This window comes from Lampris incognitus, chromosome 20, assembly GCF_029633865.1.
Source record: "Lampris incognitus isolate fLamInc1 chromosome 20, fLamInc1.hap2, whole genome shotgun sequence".
Taxonomy (NCBI): domain Eukaryota; kingdom Metazoa; phylum Chordata; class Actinopteri; order Lampriformes; family Lampridae; genus Lampris; species Lampris incognitus.
The window spans coordinates 12,376,447-12,399,695 of record NC_079230.1 but is presented as its reverse complement, the minus strand read 5'-3'; the positions used below and the strand labels follow the sequence as shown (position 1 = coordinate 12,399,695).

Genomic DNA, 23,249 nt, shown 5'->3' with positions numbered 1-23,249 from the left:
ACACATGTAAACACCAGACCGATGAGGGGGGAATACAACTGATGAAATTATCAGGTTTCCCACCTCTGACAGGAGGTTCCCAAGGATGTACAGAGACTGTCCCCATTTCAAAGGGCATTTCCCCATTGGGACCCTCTCCACGCTGTGGGGATTCATATACTCCTCATCCACCTACAGAAACAGATACACAACACAACTGAGAGCTTGATGTGGAAAAATACATTGTACACGTATTCATATAGGGACAAAAACAAAGAAAGAGACACATAGAAAAACACAGCAGTCAACACAAACAAAACATCAGACTACAATAAGATCAAATGTGCCCTGTGCCCATGGTGTGGAATATTCGACTTCGCTCAACATGAGGCTAAAACACATGGTGCACTTAAGAAATAGTGAGTGATAAGACTGTTAGATTCTTTTTTAAAAAAATTTTTGGATTACCCCCCCCCCTTTTTCTCCCCAATCGTATCTGGCCAATTACCCCCACTCTTCCGAGCTGTCCCACTTGCTACTCCACCCCCTCCGCCGATCCAGGGAGGGCTGCAGACTACCACGTCTCCTCCGATACATGTGGAGTCGTCAGCCACATCTTTTCACCCGACAGTGAGGAGTTTCACCAGGGGGGCGTGGCGCATGGGAGGATCATGCTACTCCCCCCAGCTCCCCCTCCTCCCCGAACAGGCGCCCCGACCGACCAGAGGAGGCGCTAGTGAAGCCACCAGGACACATACCCACATCTGGCTTCCCACCCGCAGACACGACCAATTGTATCTGTAGGGACACCCAACCACGCCGGAGGTAACACGGGGATTCGAACCAGCAATCCCCGTGTTGGTAGGCAACGGAAGAGGCCACCACGCCACCCAGACACCCCCTAAGATTGATAGATTTTGCAAATTTGCATGAGTCAGTTTTACATCCTGCAGCATCTTGGTGGTGCTGTGTCCCCTGAGGAGACTGCATTAACCTTTGCTATTAATTCTTTTCAGAGTGTTTTTTTGTTTGTCTTTCAGGGTAATAATGGGTGTCACTTCAAGGTAATAAAAGCTGCAAAATGAAGATGCCTTTCAATGATGAAGCATCGGTATTTATCAATGTAGTCATGTGAATGACAAAGTTTGGCCATACAAAAATGAACACACATTTTGACATACCGGTTGATAAAGTATCAATCAATCAATCAAGTTGCATTTTATATAGCGCTTTTCTAGCTCTAACAGCCACTCAAAGCGCTTTACTTTTCTGGTCAAATCAGAATTTCCGACAATATTCTTCTCACAAAATAAATCTTTAAACATCAGTAGAGTTTCGTCCTTCAATCGCATCTCAAGTATGCCCGTTGTTGGTGCGAAGCCACACTGACAGATATTTTCTACTGCGGTAATGGCTCATCCTGTGACATCAACCGTTATCTGAGAGGTTTTCCTGGCCGTTACCTTGTCTGGGGGGACACTGTATAGCTCCGGCAGTAACCGTATCCCATCTTTCTGTTTAATCAGAATGCCCTCCAGAGCCTCCTGGTATTCTTGAACCTGGACACAGCAGACAAATACAGGGAGTCATCTTCCCATCCAAACATGTTGTGAAACTTTTGAGTGAATTTTCGAAAAGAATTTAAAAAAAAATACTCTGGCATCCTTCCATTAACTGATTTTGAACAACTAAACAATCTCTGTGTGCAGAACTACATCATTAATATAGTTCAAAAAAGGAGAGGGTTGCAAAAACCCTACTTGCCACTGGAGAAATTTGAGAGTTACGCTTCCATCACTCTTCAGTGTGTAATGCATCAACTTCCTAAGCTTTAGCGAGCGTTGAAATGTTTTGGCAAATTTCAAAATTTTCAAAATTTTTATTTTTTTATTTTGATTTAGTGAATTCACAACTTTAAAATTGGAATAAAAACAGGACTGTTGAAACCACTAATAGCAAAATAAGTCTTACATTTGTCTTGCGATTATCAACAGAGGACAGCAGGAAGGGGTATGTATGGACAAAACCGTTTGCCTGGTGTCAGACAGAAGTGTCAAGTCATTATACCCCGTTTCCTTCTTCAGTTAAACATCGCCTCCACTAACCCATTTCCGTGGGGGAGGCGGATTCAATTTTCCCTGACCAATCACCAGAGACCAACGTAGCTGCCTGAATCTAATATATTTTTAAGTGGACGCTGATGTGTAGCCATGGCAACTTACTGGTTTTTAAGAGTGCAGCGGGGCGAAGTAAACTACAATATCAGGCGATACTTTTCATCGATTTAGAACAGCCTTGATTAGCAACATCTACCCCCCCCCCCGTTTTCTCCCCAATTATATCCGGCCAATTACCCCACTCTTCCGAGCCGTCCCGGTCGCTGCTCCACTCCCTCTGCCGCAGGCACGGCCAATTGTGTCTGTAGGGACACCGGACCAAGCTGGAGGTAACACGGGGATTCGAACTGGGATCCCCCTGTTGGTAGGCAATGGAATAGACTGCTACGCTACCCGGACGCCCCAGGTAATCACGTTTTCAACCAAGAAACTGCCGTTTCATGTCATGATGCCAGACCAGAGAATCAATCAACTGAGTGGGCAGATTCAAAGGTCTGGACCCATGCACCAAAACCTTTTTACTTCGCATGTGATAGATACTATGACTTAATTACTGTGTTAAAAACCCAATAACCAAGAACCCCACACACACACACACACACACACACACACACACACACACACACACACACACACACATGCGCGCGCGCGCAAAGTCTACCTGTTCAGGGCTGCTGCTGAATATACCATCCAGTATGAGGTAGGTCCAAAACAGAGGCCACTCACACTCAATGTTCTCAAAGAGCTTCAACTCCGCAGACTCATAGTACAGACGGCTTGGATCCTTCACAAAGAGAGGGGGGAAGAGAGAGAGACAAAGTGAGAGAGAGAAAAACATCTCGCTATCATTATTATCATTACTACTCAGCTACAGCGAGAAATAGAGAGAGAGAAGACAGGAAAAAGACAAAGTGATCATGAGGTTAAATCAAAACTTGGTGTAACCAAGGACACAGAAATTTTTTTTGTCTGATTACTACCAAGCTGCCTGCTACACACTTTTCAACTAGATAGTATATCTTGAGTACTACATTGACTCATGTTTAAAAAAACTAAACTTTGTACCCTCCACTCTGAGCACTTCATTCAAATGTATAACTAAGAGTACACCTAGTAGACAGCAGAACTCCACCAGGTATACCTATCTCCCCGTCTCAGGTGTTTGGACTTGGTGACAAACCACCCTTTTTTTCTCCTACCAGAAGAAGGGAAATACACACACACACACACACACACACACACACACACACACACACACACACACGCACACACACACATCGCCACACACACACACACACACACACACACACACACACACACACACACACACACACACACACACACAGAAGAACCAGTGTTTTTCCTGCCATTAGAAGACTTTTGCATGGTGCCCAAGTTGATTGAACGGGAAATATGAAAAAAAAAATTGCTAATATGCTGCACTCAAGCTAACAAATCTACCTAGTAAAAACGTTTTGCCTGTCAGTCTGTGGATGTGCAGCCTCCTAGGTGGACCCTCACAAGAAAGCGACCAAGTCTGACATGAAATGACAGAGATCGGGCTATCATAATTTCAAAGCCTTTATTGAAAGACATCAAATGTGTTTAACCGTCGTGGTTTTCATGATATAAAATGAATCAAGGTGAATGGATGCTCTGCTGGTTGACTTTCATTCAGGAAACAACAGTAAGAATACACAGCTCAGCCAGGGGAAATGTTATATTGTAGCTACTGCGATGATTTCCAGCTGTGGCTGGGATTAATCCTACTCTTGAAATTGTGTTTTTATAGCAGTTTTAACATTGGAGACTATGACACTTCCGCGTGGCGGCGAGGTGAATAAGGTGAATTATTTGTGGTCCATCCAGTGTTCCTCCAGTTCTCCTGTGCTGAGATCAGCAGCGCATGATTTGCTGGCTTGCCAATACGATTGACTTGTTGTTTACTTTCAAGACTCATACCCAAATCCATAATGTTTTGGCTTTGACACTGCCGCTGCCCGATCCGAGCCAACCGTAGATGCGAGTCGTGCATGGGCACGGTTGACTCAGCAGGCAGCGATGGAGAGCAGCGTCGGTCGAGCAAGCTAGAGAGTGAATGAAGAGGGAGCAGCGATAGGAAGAACAAACGTTTTTCAAAGGTTTTGAATCACTGCAAACACGAGACGTTCTTCATCATACAGTCATAACTGTGCACGAAAAATTTGGGCTGATAGATCCCCCCCCCCCACACACACACACACACGTGCGTGCGCACATAACCAAACACATCATTCCTTTCAGGCTACCACCTGGTGGGGACAACTGCTCTGGTTTGGTTTAGATTTATTCATTTATATAAGTATAAAATATCAAGTGGTGAGATGACCCAAAACAACAGAGATCAATACATAGTGGAAAAATCCAAATACAGGCTGTAAAACAAGTTACCAATTCATGCCAATGATGTTCTAAACATCCAAGAGCCTTAAAAAAAAGAAAAAAAACTCACCCTAGACTAAACAGAGGTAAATAATAATAATGTAAAAAAAAAAAAAAACAGAGGCCATTTTCAGAGCAGAACTTGTTATGCAATATTAATGACCTTCTTGATATTTTGATTGTTCAGGTTTGTTTTTCTTATTCGCCAACCCAAAATCTGCATGCCAGAAGCATTGTTTGTCTGCGAGAGGACTAAGTTTGTCTGTCCAAACTATTTGCCATAATCCACTGGCCAAGTGTCGACAACCAAGTTCCCATTACATAAGGCCTGAGGTATGCTGGTCTTGGCACACACTAGCAAAGGCAAAGGGCACACTCGACACGCACGGTGTAATCACAGATGATGTATCATGTAAGGTTTCCACCCGGCCGCCTCCAGCTAAAAGCTGCAGTATTCTGGACCACATCTATACTTTTGGGCTGCCCTTACCTCTTTGGGAGTTTTGTGGCCATCTCTAAGAAACCTGCAGCAGCCATATCGACCCTGGACAGAGACAGAGAGACACACACACAGAGTGAGAATGACAGACAGAGAAAGAGACAGGAATTTATCTAAAATGTTAAAAGTGATGTAAAGAGTTGTTAAGAACCATAATGAACTTTGAACTCACGTCACACACAAGCAAAACCTGGGTGGAAAACTCTGTCCATGTATTGTCTATACCCACTTAAACCATACTGGGGTTGCTGTGGTCTGGAGTCTATCCCAGCATGTATTGGGTGGAAGACCCATGGATGGACTGGGGACCTGTCCATGGAGACACCCTGGCCAGGTGGCCAGTCCATCACAGGGCCAACACACACACAGTCGGGCGTCCAAGTGGTGTAGCGGTCTATTCCATTGCCTAACAACACGGGGATCCCGGTTTGAATCCCCGTGTTACCTCCAGCTTGGTTGGGCGTCCCTACAAACAAAATTGGCCATGTCTGCGGGTGGGGAGCCAGATGTGGGTATGTGTCCTGATTGCTGCACTAGTGCCTCCTCTGGTCGGTTGGGGCACCTGTTCAAGGAGGAGGGGGAACTGGGGGGAATAGCGCGATCTTCCCACGCGCTATGTCCCCCTGGCAAAACTCCTCACTGTCAGGTTAAAAGAAGTGGCTTGCAACTCCACATGTATTGGAGGAGGAATGTGGTAGTCTGCAGCCCTCCCTGGATCAGCACAGAGCAGCGACTGGGATGGCTTGGAAGAGTGGGGTAATTGGCCTGATAAAATTGGGGTGAAAAAAAAGGGGGAAAAACCCGAAAAAAAAACCCACACGCAATCACTCACCATTCACACTTATGGACAATTTAGAGATTCCAATTCAACTAATACCGTCTAACGCCAACTAATAACTTGTGACTGTTGGAGGAAACCCAAGCAAACACAGGGAGAACATACAAACTCCACACAGATGGGCTGGAACCGAATCCAGGACACTCTTGCTGTGAAGTGACAGTGCTGAACACTGAGCCACCATGTCGACCAAAGTCAATCACCTTCAACTATATTATCTCAGGTTGTGTATAATACTCTTGCATTTCACCTGCCTCGTCTCACCTGGAGTTTGGAGATAATCTCCTCCTTGGTGAGGTTGACTAGATTGATGTCCTCAACGGCGAAAGCAGGGTAGGAGATGATGGCCAGAATGCCAGCATCCACCTCTTTAGACACGGACGCCCTGGGCAACATGGACGTCAGGATGGACTGATTAGAGGAGAAGGGAAACAAAAAGCCAAGGAAAGAGATGGGTATATTAGCCCCTAGGGGAGTAGGAAACTATTGATCCTACACTTGAACATCACAATATCTTTCGCAAAAACACTATTGATTCTCAAGATTACACACAAAGAGACGTGGCAGAGGCACAACTTCATTGTGTTATTTACATCATGACACAGTCTGTCCAGATGAGGTTCGTCTTGAGTGTCTAGTTGATGCAAGGACTTATTTTAAACTTTGCTTCTTAAAAATGCTGCTCAAATAAACTTGGACGTCACTGATATAGCACCTGAACATATTATAGACATCTATACACCTTCAGTCGCACAAAAACATAGGTGTGACATTGACATGTTATGACTTGACTTGCATGTGTTTGTGTGTATAAACCAGTCTGTGTGTGTTCTCAAAGTGTGAGGTACACCCCATAGGGGGGCTCAGAGGTACTGTGGGGGGGGGGTGGCACAAGCTGGGAAATAAACTGGGAAAAAATGGAGCGGAACGGAGATTTAACAGGTTCTAATAGTGGAGCGCAACAAAAAAAAGTAAACATTTGAGTTATATTTAGTTATAAGATGGAGACGTTTCGGACAGGGATGAAAAGAAAAGCAGGTGAGGCTTCACAGATGGGACCCATTTAAGTGCCGGTACACATTCAAAACCCAAGAAAAAGAAACACAAGGATGCATATCTTGCACTCAGGTTCACTGTTAACATTGAGGGAGACGAAGAGAGACCCATGCGTCCCGTGTCTAAAACCTCTGGCAGCTTGAAACCCAACAAATTAAAGAGACACATTGAGACATCACATCCCACTAATGTGAATAAGTCAACAGATTTTTTTTTTTCAGCAAAAATGTGAGGAATATTGGCAGTCAGCACACTGGTTTTGTAAAAGCCACATCGGTGAGAGCCAAAGCCCCAATTGCTTCATACAAAGTTGCTTACCGTGTTGTGAAATACAAAAAAAAAAAAACCCACACAAGGTCGCAGAGGAGTCAATACTCCCCGCTGCATTAGATATGGTGTCAGTTATATTTGACGAGGCAAGCGCCACGAAATTACAGGCTACCCTGCTGTGCAATGACACAATTTGAAGACGCATTAATGATGTGTCATGTGACTTGGAAGAACAACTCATCAGCGAAATAAGAGACAAATACTACGCCTTGCAAGTGGATCAGGCCTACGGACCGCACTAAGGACTGCGTACTGCATTGCTTATGTTCGATATGTTGACTCAGGGTCACCGAGTGAAGATGTGTTGTTTTGCAAATACGTCCTGCATAGAGCTGCAGCTGATGAGCTTTTTAAAATAATAGACTTTTATAAGGCCGGGCTTAAATGGGAGGACGATGTGGGAATCTGTACTGATGGGGCAAAAGATATGGCAGGGAAATGGAGTGGGCTAAAGGCGCTCATTAAGAAGAGTTGCACCGCATGCAGGATGAACACACTACATTATACATCCAGCCGCCCTGGCATCAAGGCAGTTAAGTCCTGAACTAAATGGAGTTTTGTCTGATGGATTTACTACAGTTAACCACATCAGAACAAGACCGCTGAAAGCTCGACTCCTCACTGCAGCCCATGAGGAGATGGGTGCCGTGTTTCTCCCGTGGCGAGGTGCTGTCCAGGGTGCTGGAGCTTAGAGAGAAGACTGGATTTTTAAAAAAAATTTTGTTTTGGAAAGGGAGGACATGGACAAGCATGCAAACAAGTTCAGAGATCAAATGGATTTTCTGGGGGGGTTTTGGAGGGGATTTCTATCCTCCCCCCCCCCTTTTTCTCCCCAATCGTATCTGGCCAATTACCCCACTCTTCCGAGCCTTCTTGGTCGCTGCTCCACCCCCTCTGCCAATCCGGGGAGGGCTGCAGACTACCACATGTCTCCTCCGATACATGTGGAGTCGCCAGCCGCTTCTTTTCACCTGACAGTGAGGAGTTTCCCAAGGGGGACGTAGCGCGTGGGAGGATCACGCTATTCCCCCCAGTTCCCCCTCCCCCCCGAACAGGCACCCCAACTGACCAGAGGGGGTGGTAGTACAGCGACCAGGACACATACTCACATCCAGCTTCCCACCCACAGACACAGCCCATTGAGTCTATAGGAACGCCCGCCCAAGCCGGAGGCAATAGGGGGATTCAAACTGGGATCCCTGTATTGGTAGGCAACGGAATAGACCGCTACGCTACCCGAACGCCCCGTGATCACATGTTTCTAATGAAATTGGCCTATCTCACTGACAACTGCGCCAAGTTGAATCTATTGAATTTGCACATGCAGGGCAAAGACAAGCACCTACCACACTTGGCAGACAAGATCAACTCATTCACTAGGAAGCTGGAGAGGTGGGACAGGAGGACCAGGCCAAGGAAAACCAGATTTGTTTGAAAATCTCACTGCATTAACTGAAAGCAATGAGCTCACAGAGAATACAGTGATTCCCTGTCTCATGGAGCACAGTTCTGTCCTGAGAGGACATTTTGAGAAATACTTCCTGAGCAACAGCAGTCAACAGTCAATATGACTGGGTCAGAGATCCCTTCAGCGCTGCAGCCCCTGCTGATTCAGCTCCTCTGCAGAGGAACAGTTCGTTGACATGACATCTGACTCCCCTATGAGGCATAACTCTGCATCTCAGACACTGAGTGAATTATGGCTTGGTGTGGAGAGGGACTCAGGCCAGAGGACTGTGGGCTTTCAGCTCCCCTTTGCCCCATCCTGTTTGTGTGAAATGGGGTTCTGTTCTGTTGCCTCACTGAAATCAAAGTACAGATCTAAGCTGAAGATCGAGACTGATTTAAGAGTGGCTTTATGTAATGGTCAAACATGCCCTGGCCAAGCAAACTGATCCCTTTTTTTTTTTATTACATCTAAAAAAAGCACTATCACTTTCATGTTCCTGTTCATGAAGTTGAAATGAGTTCATGCTCAGCAGCTCAGGCAGTTCACGCTTTTAGCAATTTTTCAACAAAAGGTTTATTTATTTAGCGTCATTAATTACCGACAGTTTCCAATATTAATGATTTGCACTGACAGAAGGAGTATCGGTTTATGATGCGTGGCCTGGAATTTTTTCCTATGCTTAAGGGGGGGGGGGGGGCCTGACATAAAAAGTTTGAGAACGACTGCTGGTATAAACCAAAACTGTTGTGTAATGATGATTTAAAACATCTATGTTTTTAATTTTATGTTTGGCCCCGTCTTAGCCAGGGCTTCATAAAAAACAAAAACGAAAAAAAAGAAAGAAAAAAGAACAGAACTAATCAGTTGTGTATGCCTATGTGTGCATGTCTGCATGAGCTTGTGTGTGTGTGTGTGTGTGTGTGTGTGTGTGTGTGTGTGTGTGTGTGTGTGTGTGTGTGTGTGTGTGTACCTGGCAGTGCTGGATATCATCAGCCAGAGCATGGACGACAGAGCCAGGTCCTCCTTTGGCTCCAAACAAGTTGAGTTCATCCAGCGCCTCCAGAGCTGCCTGGATGAGAGACAGTGGAAGCACTTCAATAGCACATAAAAAAAACTTCATCTTCAACTTCACGAGTAGAGCTGTTTTAACAAACTAGAGTAGTTACAAGGCCAAAGTCCAGTCTAGTACAGTATAGTCTCGTTCAGTCTGATCGAGTATCGTACACCATTGCACAGTACAGTAACGTACAGTTAACATCGTATAGTACAGCACTGTGTGGTATACTCTAGTGTAGAATAGTACAGTATGCTGGATAGGATGGGATAATACAGTAGAGATTAGAGGTGGCACAGTGGCTCCACATACAAGAGGGTCCTGGGTGCAATTCCAACCCATCTGTGTGGAGCTTGTTATGTCCCCATGTTTGCATGAGTTTCCTCTAGGTACCCCAGTTTCTTTTTTTTTCTTTTTGCCCCGTTTTCTCCCCAATTGTACCCGTCTAATTACCCCACTCTTGCAAGCCGTCCCGGTCGCTGCTCCACCCCCTCTGCTGATCCGGGGAGGGCTGCCGACTACCACATGCCTCTTCTGATACATGTGGAGTCGCCAGCCGCTTCTTTTCACCTGACAGTGAGGAGTTTCACCAGGGGGACGTAGCACATGGGAGGATCACACTATTCCCCCCCCCCCAGTTCCCCCTCCCCCCTGAACCGGCATCCTGACTGACCAGAGGAGGTGCTAGTGCAACGACCAGCACACATACCCACATCTGGCTTCCCACTCTCAGACACGGCCAACTGTGTCTGTAGGGATGCCCGACCAAGCCGGAGGTAACACGAGGATTCGAACCGGCGAGCCCTGTGTTGGTAGGCAACAGAATAGACCGCCACGCTACCCGGGCACCCAGCCCCCCAGTTTCTCCCCACAGTCTAAACACATGCCTGTTAGGTTAATTGGACCCCTTATTTTGCCCGATGGTGCGACTACTGTGTAACTGGACGAGACAGAGCAACTGTGTGTCAGCCCTGTGATGGACTGGGCACCTGTCCAGGGTGTCTCCCTTCCTTCTTGCCAAAGCCTGCTGGGACAGATTCCCACTGCAACACCAAACTGGTTTAAACAGGTCTAGATAAAGTATGCATGGATGGAGTATATAGCATAGCCCTGTACAGCCAAGTAAAATATCTACCTGATAGTAAATTGAAGCCACTTGGCAGAGAAGTTACAGAGAAAGTCCAATAGTGGTGCCTTCCATTAAGTCTAAAATTAACCTCGATACATGTTTGTGCATTTGTGTTTGGTTGCGCATCAAAGACGGAAAAAGAGAGGGTGTGTTTACTGGGCCAGGAGTATGAGTGCCGCTTTATTTCTGAGTGATGCTCGGTTCTTAGAAACCTCAGAATGTACTGCTGAGAACCTGATACTCCCTCTCCCCCACCGGCCAAGGGCACGGCTGGGTCGGGCACACCACTGGGTTACGGGAGAGGGAGGGAGCGAGTCCAAGACGGTCTTCTGAGTGTGAGTGGATTAAAGTGGTAGAAATACAAGTTTAAACACACCTATAAGTCAATCGTATACGATAGCAGGTTCTGCCTGTTCAACCGTTGAACTACAGCTGGACCCATTAACCCCATTTATGAGCCGACGTGAATCATCTTGCTGCACCAGATTAGTCTCAAATCTGTGAGCAACCCACCCTTTCTTATCAGGACGTCTGGATTCTGGAAGACCCAACCAGAGGAGCTCAGACAAGTCCCTTCTATGTCATTTTTAAATGTTCACCGTCATCTTTTTTGATCTCGACTACAAATTCAAGTAGTCTCTTTCCCAAAAGAACGCACTCCATACAAACAGCACAAGACCTCCATCCATCCATCCATCCATTATCCAAACCACTTATCCTGCTCTCAGGGTTACGGGGATGCTGGAGCCTATCCCAGCAGTCACTGGGCAGCAGGCGGGGAGACACCCTGGACAGGCCACCAGTCCATCACAAGGCTGACACGCACAAATGTAGGCGGAGATTTTGCACAAATTTGTGCTACATTATCAGCGAACATTCCAGTGAGACCCATTAGTTACTGCCTTGAAGTTAACAAGACTCTATCCTAAAATCATGCTAAAAAGATAGCGCAACACTTGTTGAATCCATTTACAACATCTGATTCTGTCCCTATTTGAATTTCGTGCCTATATTCATAAATTATGCCTGCCTGAGCAAAATTGAATTCCTGCCATCATCGCTGCATGGTGACCTTTCTGTGGTACGCACACCAATTTCCACTGCCGGTGTGACCTAAAGGTCAGTGTAAAGGTCTGCAGTGATGGTGGTAGACATGTTTATGACCTCCTGCAGCAGTTGATCTAATTCTATTAAGAAAAAAAAATGCTCCATGGTTCGCTCACATCCATCCATCCATTATCCAAACTGCTTATCCTGCTTGCTCACCACCTTTGTTAAATATTATTTACACCTACCTGTGGCTAGTGGGTGTTAAAAAAAATAGCCTGTAAACTAGCAATCTAGCGCGCTTTTACCTGAGAAAACCAGCGAGCGACATGTTAGATTGTCGAATTTCACACACTCGTGCACCGTTCAGTGGGTCTGTGTATGTACATGTGATTTCCTAAAAATGTAAACATGGATATACACATACCCTCTCTGTTCATCATCATGCATTATGAAATGTTTTATACACACACATCTACCATTGCAGACTGTACACAATTTTCCATACTGACTGGAAGGGTGGAAGGAAAATCAGGACAGCCCTCTCTAACCTTCTCACATTTCTTTGATTATTAATAGCAGGCCCTTGTACCCTCCAATGTGGGGCTGAGTAATGTGTTTGTGCCAGTGTAGATCTGCTAGATTCTGTCTCTGTTACTGTCTGTTGGGTGTCATTAAGCAATGTGTATGAACATCAATATTTGTGTGCATGTGTGTGCATGCATGCATTGGTATATGATTTTAATAATAAATATAAATAAGCCATAGCATATCTCAGTATTGTGCATTTGTGTACACAAACGTAAGTGAGAGAGAGAGAGAGAGAGAGAGAGAGAGAGAGAGAGAGAGAGAGAGAGAGAGAGAGAGAGAGAGAGAGAGAGTGTGTGTGTGTGTGTGTGCATGGGTATATTATTTTGGAAATAAATATAAATAAGCCTGGCGGCACGGTGGCGCAGTGGTTAGTGCAGTCGCCTCACAGCAAGAAGGTCCTGGGTACAAGCCCCGAGGTAGTCCAACCTTGGGGGTCGTCCCGGGTCATCCTCTGTGTGGAGTTTGCATGTTCTCCCCGTGTCTGCGTGGGTTTCCTCCAGGGGGCTCCAGTTTCCTCCCACAGTCCAAAGACATGTAGGTCAGGTGAACTGGCATCACTAAATTGTCCCTGGGTATGAATGGGTGTGTGTGTGTGTGTGTGTGTGTGTGTGTGTGTGTGGGCCCTGTGATGGCCCGGTGGCCTGTCTGGGGTGTCACTGGGTGGCAGGTGGGGACCTGCCACCCAGTGACTACTGGGATAGGCTCCAGCATCCCTGCGACCCTGAGAGCAGGATAAGCGGTTCAGATAATGAATGGATGGATATAAATAAGCCATAGCATATCTCAGTGTTGTGCATTTGTGTACACACACACATGTAAGTGTGCGTGTGTGTGTGTTATGTATACCTTAGCCATGCCTATAGAGCTTGTGTGTGTGAGTGTGTGTGTGCTATGTATATCTTAGCCATGCCTACAGAGCTTGTGTGTGTGTGTGTGTGTGTGTGTGTGTGTGTGTGTGTGTGTGTGTGTGTGTACCTTAGCCATGCCTACAGAGCTGGCGTTAAGTTCAGCGATGCCTTGGTTGGTTTTGTCTCCTCGTTCCCACATCCCATAATCCTTTGTAGCAGTGGGAAAGAAAACAGTTTTATAATAACAACAACACTTCACCCCCCTTATTCTGCACTGTCTCCCTGCACAAATGCTTATGTTACACACTAAAACTGTAATACCGGCTACAGCAAATTAAACTTCTGAAGTTTGCTTTTCGATCGTTTTCATACCATCCACTCTTTCGTAGAAAAGGCACTGCCGCAACCACATTTTTGGGCTTGTAACAGGAAAAATGCAGGTCTCATGATGCATATTTTATGTCCAGCTAGACTAGCTGAAGTCTCTATTGGGAGACACAAGTCATGTGCATCTATCAAGCACTTACCCATAAAACCACAATCCAAACTTTATGCCTCGGAATGAAATTCAATCAGCCATAAACTATTATGAACATTTCCTGGTACTTTTCTCGATGTTCCCGGTGATGGTTGTTGTAACTTGTGAGCTACCGCCAATGCGTGACATCCAGAGTTGTTGGCTTGACTCATGGGCAAAATGAGGTGGCTCATCTGAGAATATTCCCGATTCCAGTGGACAGTATTTTGAGTTTTGCTTGTTTTTTTTTTGGTTTTCAACAAACTGTCAAGGCTTCAGTAATGACGATAGGAACAAAAACTTTACAACTAGGTTTGGTTGTAAAAGATAGGAGGGATGCTTACGGCCACTTTGTATGCCGCCTCGATGTAGAACATGAGATTCTGAACCACGTCCACTTCATCTTGGGTATAAACAATATGAAGGCCTGGAAAACACACACACACACACACACACACACACACACACACACACACACACACACACACTGAGCAAAGAATAATACATTTTTCCTTCTTTTTTTTTTTTTTCCTTGACTTGATTAGCCAGGGCCACTTTGCTATTCATCCTTGGTTTCAGTGGAAAGATCACATGATCCAACTGATACGTCACAGGCTTCTCCTACCCAAAGATAATATCATTATCTTTTACTGCCTCTCAGGCTTTCCAGCTTTCTCCCCTTTTCTCTCTTTTTTTCCTTTGGACCCCCCCCCCCTTTTCTCCCTAATTGTACCCAGCCAATTACCCCGCTCTTCCAAGGTGTCCCAGTCACTGCTCCACCCCCTCTGCCTATCCGGGGAGGGCTGCAGACTACCACATGCCTCCTCCCATACATGTGGATTCGCTAGCCGCTTCTTTTCACCTGACAGTGAGGAGTTTCACCAGGGGGACGTAGCACGTGGGAGGATCACGTTATCCCCGTCTCCCCCTGAACAGGTGCCCCGACCAACCAGAGGAGGCGCTAGTGCAGCAACCAGGATACACCCACATCCAGCTTCCCACCCACAGACACAGCCAATTGTCTGTAGGGACGCCCGACCAAGCCAATTCGAACCAGCAGTCCCTGTGTTGGTAGGCAACGGAATAGACCGCTACGCTACCCGGACGCCCCCCCCCCTTTTCTGTTTTTCTTCTTCTGTCTTAACCCTTCACAGCAATTTTTCACAAAAATATCAAAGTCATCCGCATATATTCTCTAACACACACACGCACGCACAAGAGATACTCACTCTTACCTCACAAATTTAACTCTGTGTCCTTCTCTTTCACTCTGTGTGTCTCTCTCGCTCCGATTCCGTCTCTCTCTCACACACAAACACACACCCATAGGCACAGCCACACACATAAACATGTCATCTCCTCTGTCTCACCAGATGCAGTCATCTGGGCAAGGAAGAGCAGGAAGAGGGAGGTGGCATCCACCTGCAGGTGTCCCCACTGGTCGTCTCCCACCACGGTGCCGCAGGTCCTGGTGTTGTACTTGGCATGGAGGGAGTCTAATGTGTTCTTGCTGTACTTAAACTTCTCCACCTTCTCCAACTGGAAGGACACAGGGGGACAGAGTCAAAGACTGGATGAAGTAAGGGAGGTGGGTGGGTGGGTGGATGGTTTGGGAGGGATAATTGTGGAGTGGAAAATCAATTAATGAGAATTCTATGAAGTTTTGCTTTACACCAAGTGGATGGATGGACTAAGACAAGCTTAGACAGGCTGTTCAGACTAGGCTGAAATCCACTACATCCCTGACAACAAACCATTCTGTCAATAAACCTTCTAGCTTCTTCTGAAAAGGAGGGAAAGCTGGACATGAGCCTAGCAGTGTGTGTTAGAGAGAAATGACAGAAAAATGTGTTGCGCTGCTGACATACCTGCCTCATTATGCACTGAAGGATTCCTCTCATTAGTTTCACCACACTCTAGAGAGAGCGAGAGAGAGAGTGAAAGAGAGAGTTGGATTTCAACATGGTCGACACAGTGTCCTCTGTATCCAAGTAGAGAAACTCGAGTAGAGTCGTCCACGCCAAACAGTAAGTTCTGAGCAAAGAAGAGACACACAGGTATCCAACCAAGTACTAACACACACACACACACACACACACACACACACACACACACACACACGCACCTGTTCTAGTTCATAGGCCTTGGCCTTGTCCTCATCCCTGTCAGCATTCTTCCTGTATGCCAGGCTGAGAGCCCACACAGACAGGATGCTGTATACATTGTCCCTGACCCACGCATCATGCTGATCTTCGCTGGCTGGCATTAACCCTGTTACTGGGTCCTGTTGGGAGACAGTGGGAGGTCAAAGGTCAGAGATCAGGAGTCAAAGGTGGTCAAAGGTGTCAAGGGAAATGTTTCGTGGTTGAACAGCTTAATGTGTCGATCAAATCACAGAAAGAAAACAGATGCCGTGCCTGGTTTGCTCTTAGAATATCAGTGAAGCCTCTGTGTACCCTGACAGGAATAGTAAGAACAGCTGATAATGTGGGATGACCTTTCTTTAACCGAGGCAGGCGCATGACAAACACAGAATGAGAAAAAAAAGGAAAAGAAAAAAATCCTTCATAGAGCGCCCAAAACAAACCAGGTCTGTGACAGCTCTCCCTGCTTTCCGCTGAGGCCGTGACATCTGCTGGTTTTCACAGAAACGCAGGGAAACACAATGCCAGCCAAACCAATGTTCTTCAAAGAGAGTAAACCACAGTACAAGCATAGAGGTGGGGAGGCAAAAATTTAATTTTGTTGAAGTTTTCATCACATGGGTCACCTCAGGACACACGACAGCATGGTGCCGTGTCCATAGAAAAACCTTACAATAACCCCACGGTATAGTTAAAGCAATGGAACATCAGCTTGTAAAATCAAAAAGTCAAAACTAAATAACAACCCCTTTACCATCCAACCTGTTAAATACATTTCTAAACAACAGTAAGAATCTCTGAAAAACTGTCAGTTTCCAATTTAAGTAGCTAATAGAGCATATATATATATAAAGTTTTATACAAATATAGATGGACTATAGGCCTTGGTTTTATAAACATTAGCCTTGTCCGTCTTCATTAACCCAACATTTTGGCCAATGTGCCTAATATACAACAAGAAACTACTAGGCACATGTAAGTACACAACAACAGCAGCCACACCAACATGTACCCTGGCTCTGCTACATGACAGAAGCTAAGCATGTGTGGGCTTGGCTAGTACTTGGATGGGAGACCTCCTGGGAAAACCGAGTTGCTGTTGGAAGTGGTGTTGGTGGGCCAGTAGGGGGCAGTCTTCCCTCTGGTCCAAGTAAAGAAATCCCAAGGCCCCAGTGCAGTGTGAGGACACTGTGCTGTAGGAGATGCCATCCTTCAGATGAGATGGTAAACTGAGGTCCTCACTCACTGTGGTCATCAAAGAGCCCATCGAGGTCCTGACTCACTGTGGTCATTAAAGAGCCCATCGACGTCCTGGCTCACTGTGATCATTAAAGTTCCCATGGGACTTATCGCAAAGAGTAGGGGTCCCCCAGTGTCCTGGCAAAATTCCCAACCTGGCTCTCTCCATCTGGCCACCTAATCATCCCTCCGTGTAGTTCACTCAATGATTGCTCCCTCTCCAACTCAAGCTGATGTGAAGTGAACATTCTGGTGCAAAATGGCTGCCGTGCATCAACCAGGTGGGTGCTGCACATTGGTGGTGGTTGAGGTGAGTCCCCCCCCTTCTCTGTGAAGCACTTTGGGTGTCTAGATAAAGTGCGATATAAATGTAATCCATCATCATCATCATAATATAACAAATGTGACACAACTGATAGCGCTCATCATTGGTGAGCACGTTTATACGTATTGCCGTTATGGACACAAAGCATTATTTCAGCATGGCTATTATTAGCCGTTATTTGTGAACATTGAGAACCAACAGCACTATACACATTTACTGTTGCCATATTTAGCTTGGTCTTCTCGCCGTCAAGAGAGAAAGGTTGCACAAAGTGGTTTCCAGCTATGTTGTGCAAACACAGCAGAAAGAGAGCAGCCTCAGTTGACGGAACCACAAAGTTTTGCCCAACTACTGCATTCATCTTACCCCCAAGAGTATAACACCATAAAGAATATACACTATAAGTGTCTTCATACTAAAAAAAAAAAATGGAGCAAAAATTCAAATTTCAATTCATATTATATTTTCCTCAGCGAGTGGTCAAATACTGTAAGACTCCAAAATGACCAGTCATTGCTATCTGCACAAGTTTTACTGCTTTCTGCACAAGTCTATGGTTTCCTGCTTACAATACCCATTTCATTATGTTGCTGTCACCGACTGCACCACCTGCTTTTTGCACATTTTACTGTTACAATACCGCCGCGTATGTCACCGTACTACTACAATAGACATTCTCTACTATAGCACACAAAGTACAACCAAAGTCTGTATCTTGTTCTTTGCACTTTGACTTCTCCAAGTACTTTTGTAAGTACTTTTATTCCCCACTTGTGTGTTGAGCCAGCAAAACAAGCATTTCACTATGAGAATAAGTGTAAACTCGCATTTTAATATATGACAGACAAACTTGCCACTCTGTGCACTACAATCTTGCTACTAGATAACAGACATTTTTATATTTTTCCGAGAAATTTTTATACACTCAGTCCCCCTACTGTGTTATAGGATCAAATACTGTGTGGGATCAACAAAAGCTTGGCTTGAGATGAATAACCTATGTGTCTACGGCTGTGCATGAGATGCTGAACCAGGTGACCCCATGAACACAGAGCCCCACTGCCAACAGATCTCGACCTCAAAGGATCTCACAGGCAGTTACGTGACAGCGACTGTCAGTTGCAGCTTGGAAGCCACTCTGTGTCCATGTGCAGCGAGCCATCTGAGCAACGAGCCGTGGACATCACAAAGTCTCATTCGGGACTGATCCAAACTTGGGGACTGGCATGGGCTTTCCTCCTTATTCAGTCTCTGCAGAGTGCACAATATATCTGGAGGCCCTTTCTATTGAGCCTTTCCTTTTAATCCTTGGTTTGTTTGTTACAGTGGGCTGTTTGCCCAACGGCCAATGATATTGGAGCATCAATCCAACACGCTCAATGCCAGTATTTGTTTACTGAAAATTGAGAGTTCATATTTTCAACCCATCACCAATGTTGAGCGACTAGGTTAAATGTACAACTGCACGGACCAACGTGCCAAAAATGGCCTGATCCCACACTGTAAAAAGAGTTAGCTGGTGTCACTTCCAGCCTTGTGATGTTGCCTGCTGCTATCAAATTACAACAGAACTTTTGTTCAGTTACAGACATACACACATATATACACATATGCCGATCCAATGAGCCAAAACATTCAAACCACCTGCCTAATATTGTGTAGGTCCCCTTGTGCCACCAAAACAGCACTGACCCATCGAGGCATGGACTCCACAAGACCTGTGAAGGTATATGCCCCCTCGACCATTAAGATCCACAGATGGAGCCCTGCTGGTTATTCCCAGGTCTTGGTTTGTTACAAAGGATGATCGGGCTTTTGCCGTTAGAGCCACCATACTATGGAACTCTCTTCCTGTTGAACTAAGACAAATCAAGTCTCTAGTTTCTTTCAAATGCCATCTTAAAACTTTTCTTTTTATGAAGAAGTTTACAAGTGTTTGATTTCTTATCATTTATTTATACTGTTTTTATTTTTACTCTTACTTATGTGGTCTTACTCTTGTTTTTGCCTTGTCTGGTTTTATTTCTTTGTAAAGCACTTTGTAACATTGTTTTAGAAAAGTGCTATATTGGGGGTGCCCCAGTGGCTCACCTGGCTGAGTCCTTACTGCAGTGGCCTGGGTTCAAATCTGGCCTGGGCCCTTTGCTGCATCTCTCTCCCCTGCCTTTCCTGTCTCTCTCTACAATTGCTATCAAATGAAAAGGCGGAAAATGCCAAAAAAAAAATCTAAAAATAAAGAGATGTGCTGTAAAAATAAAAGTTATCGTTAATTATTATTAATATTATCCTTCAAGTCCTTTAAGTTGTGAGATGGAGCCTCCATGGATCGAACTTGTATTTCCAGCACATCTCACAGATGCTCGATCAGATTGAGATCTGAGGAATTTGGAGGCCAGGGCAACACCATGAACTCGTTGTCATGTTCCTCAAGCCATTCCCGAACAATTTTTGCAGTGTGGCAGGGTGCATTATCCTGCATGAGGCCACTGCCATCAGGAAATGCCATTGCCATGGAGGGGTGTACCTGGTCTGCAACGATGTTTAGGTAGGTGGCACATGTCAAAGTAACATCTACATGAATGCCAGGACCCAAGGTTTCCCAGCAGAACATTGCCCAGAGCATCACACTGCCTCCGCCAGCTTGCCTTCTTCCCTTAGTGCATCCTGGTGCCATCTCTTTCCCAGTTAAATGATGCACATGCACCTTCAGACCAGACCACCTTCTTCCATTGCTCTATGGTCCAGTTCTGATGCTCACATGCCCATTATAGGTGCTTTCTGCAGTGGACAGGGGTCATCATGGGCACTCTGACTGGTCTGTGGCTATGCAGCTCCATACACAGCAAGCTGCGATGCACTGTGTGTTCTGACACCTGTCTATCTTAGCCAGCATTCACTTTTTCAGCAATTTGAGCTACAGTAGCTCTTCTGTTGGATCGGACCAGACGGGCTAGCCTTTGCTCCCCACATGCATCAATAAACCTTGGTCGCTCATGACCCTGCCACTGGTTCATCAGTTGTCCTTCCTTGGATCACTTTTGGTAGGTACTGACCACTGCATACAGGGAACATGCCACAAGACCTGCCATTTTGGAGATGCTCTGACCCAGTCGCCTAGCCATCACAATTTGGTCCCTGTCAAAGTCGCTTGGATCCTTACACTTACCTATTTTTCCTGCTTCCAACAGACCAACTTCAAGAACTGACTTGCTGTCTAACATATCCCACCCCTTGACAGGTGCCATTGTAACAAGATAATCAATGTTATTCACTTACCTGTCATTAGTTTTAATGTTTTGGCGGTTCAGTGTATATAGGCAAGCAGCACTCGAATATGCCATATAGGGGAGTGTTGCATTTACAAAACCAAATCACATAGCATTAGCAAAAGAAACTTGGAAACAGAAAAAGTGCAAAAATCATCTGTATGTATCCATTGTTTTTGATCTGTGCTTAGTCTGTCTGTATATTTTGTCAATTCCTTTGTTCCCATTAGTCTTTTTGGTTTTATGTTGATGTCACATACCAGCTATCATTCACTGCACAGCCAATCAGCGATGACGTGACAGGAAGGCTAGCTGAAACGTTCAACATGCTGTTGAGATTTTGGAGGTGCGCACGTCTGCATGCTCTGAAACCTGTATGAGCCATGGACAACAAGAAACACACTGCAACGAGGAAGCACATCTGATTTGTCATGCAATCAGAGGTGTTTCCAAACTCTGGGAATCCATGTGCAGCATGATGAAGGAGGATTTGCAATGCACAATAGTGACCAGTGACAACCGCCTCAAATGGTTAAAGGCAGCAATACCAGTTATCAGTTTCAAAAGGATGGCAAGACTGGTGTAGAAAAAAAAACACAAAACAAATGGCACCAGTCGCAACACCACGACAAGTTTAATCTTTTCAAAACTGCCCATTCATTGCTTATACATTCACGATTGGGAGTTGCCCAGTAAAATCACTATCTTCTGCTACTGGTTACGGAGCAGCTCGACCAAAGATGCTGGAATCTTCCTAATCTTTCATAAAACACTTGTGATTTCAATTTGGGTTTAAAATCTTTATTTTTAATTTCCATTTTCTTCCCCTTGGCCATCTGTTTATTGTGACTGAAATGGGTTCAAAATGTGAGCTATCAAAAACCAATGACAGCTTTCATCTCAGATTCACCTCAGTCTATTTCAAGCCGAGGCCGGGCAGTCCTGTTGGCATGTTACGTTTATGTATGTGCGCGTAAATGATGGCGTTATAAAAAGGAGCAGGTTGTGGCAATAAATCCCCTCCAAGGGGGAAATTAAAGAATCAATTCCTTGTGCCGTGCAAAATAAAATGCACTGGGTCCATTTAACGGTCAAATTGTCCATTAGGAATGTGTTATGGGCTTGGAGTCCGAATCAGGAACAACGTCACAGATCCAAACTGGTGAACTTGGGCACCTGCCACAGTCCTGGCAGTATTTTTCAAAACTGCCTGGTACAATACACGCCCCTCTCCCCTGTCCATCTCGTCCATTAATGACTGTTGCTGACAGACAGGTTGCCTCACAAGAGACATGGAAGGGGAAAGAAACCAGCCCGTAAGACAGGTTTCACTATACGAGCGGGTCTTTAGGTGTGTGCTGGGAAATTAACACCCCCCCCCCCCCCCGTCCAAAACGGTGAGCGATTGTTCAGCTTCTAAATACCGGTGCAGGACGCAACCATCTTTCCACGGGCTCACTCGTCCGGGCGCCAACTTCAGCCTGTTCACCGAAGGGCGACATCGAGCACGCGCGCGCGTGCGCGCGCCTCACACACTTAATATGCACTTAAAAGCGCTGTGTTGCGGTATTAAGCTATTTGATCAACAAACCATGACAACCATCTTCATCCGAGCAGATTCTTATTTTTTCTTTTTTTGCACCCCGTCTCATCTGTACACACTCGCCAGTCGTCGTGTGAACGACGAAGAGCGACACTCACTTGGTACCGCAGGATAGTCTGGTTCACTACGCGGGCGTAGTTGTCGAGTTTCACTCCCGAGTTGCTTCTGCTCCGCATGTCGACGAGCTTCCAGGGCTTCCTCGGCGACCCGCTCGCGAACTCGCCAACTCTGAAATGAGCAGAGTCGCCGTCACATTTCCTCCTCTTCGCCGGAAGAAGTGCGTGGTGGGGGGGGGGGGGCAGGTTTTTTTTGGGAAGCGGCGGCGCGTCAAATAAGACCGCGGCAGCTCGCCCACCGACTCTGGGCTCGAGCGAGACGACGACACGCTCCGCGGTTGGGAATCAAACCACGCGGGAGGACACGATTCGAGATTACGCGTCCATTGTGTTTGGAGACGAGCGGAGATCCCGTGACAGCCGAGTGGGCGGGGGAGGACTGGCCGACCAGGAAGCGCAGAGTAGTGATGTGGTGATCGCGAACGAGTCGGCTCTATGAGTCGGCTCCTTTTGGGAAAAAATTTGGCTTTTACCTCATAAGTTCCTCTCTTGACTAATAAAGTAAAAGAAATATCTTTCAAAATTATTCATAGATTCTATCCAACTAATCATTATTTGCAGACTTAAGAAGGACATTGATGTGAGTTGTTCTCTCTGTGGTTTGTTTAATGAAACATTGGTTCATTTATTTTGGTCTTGCCCACACACTGAACAACTGTGGAGTAGGTTGTCTCGTTTGA

At 45.7% G+C, this 23,249-nt stretch overlaps 1 protein-coding gene across 1 annotated transcript in view; it reads right to left on the bottom strand.

Moving 5' to 3' along the window:
- phka1a (phosphorylase kinase, alpha 1a (muscle)) overlaps window positions 1-22,768 on the bottom strand; it is a 44,980-nt gene extending 22,212 nt beyond the window's left edge. The window contains exons 1-12 of the mRNA XM_056300140.1: window positions 22,552-22,768; window positions 16,002-16,160; window positions 15,745-15,792; window positions 15,247-15,415; window positions 14,221-14,303; window positions 13,487-13,567; window positions 9,661-9,759; window positions 6,119-6,265; window positions 5,008-5,061; window positions 2,758-2,880; window positions 1,443-1,538; window positions 64-171 (exon numbers count right to left, since the gene is read on the bottom strand). Of these exons, the coding sequence (XP_056156115.1) occupies window positions 64-171; window positions 1,443-1,538; window positions 2,758-2,880; window positions 5,008-5,061; window positions 6,119-6,265; window positions 9,661-9,759; window positions 13,487-13,567; window positions 14,221-14,303; window positions 15,247-15,415; window positions 15,745-15,792; window positions 16,002-16,160; window positions 22,552-22,629 (1,245 nt within the window). The 5' untranslated portion in view covers window positions 22,630-22,768. The remainder of the gene's footprint in view (window positions 1-63; window positions 172-1,442; window positions 1,539-2,757; window positions 2,881-5,007; window positions 5,062-6,118; window positions 6,266-9,660; window positions 9,760-13,486; window positions 13,568-14,220; window positions 14,304-15,246; window positions 15,416-15,744; window positions 15,793-16,001; window positions 16,161-22,551) is intronic.
- Window positions 22,769-23,249: the final 481 nt, after the last annotated feature.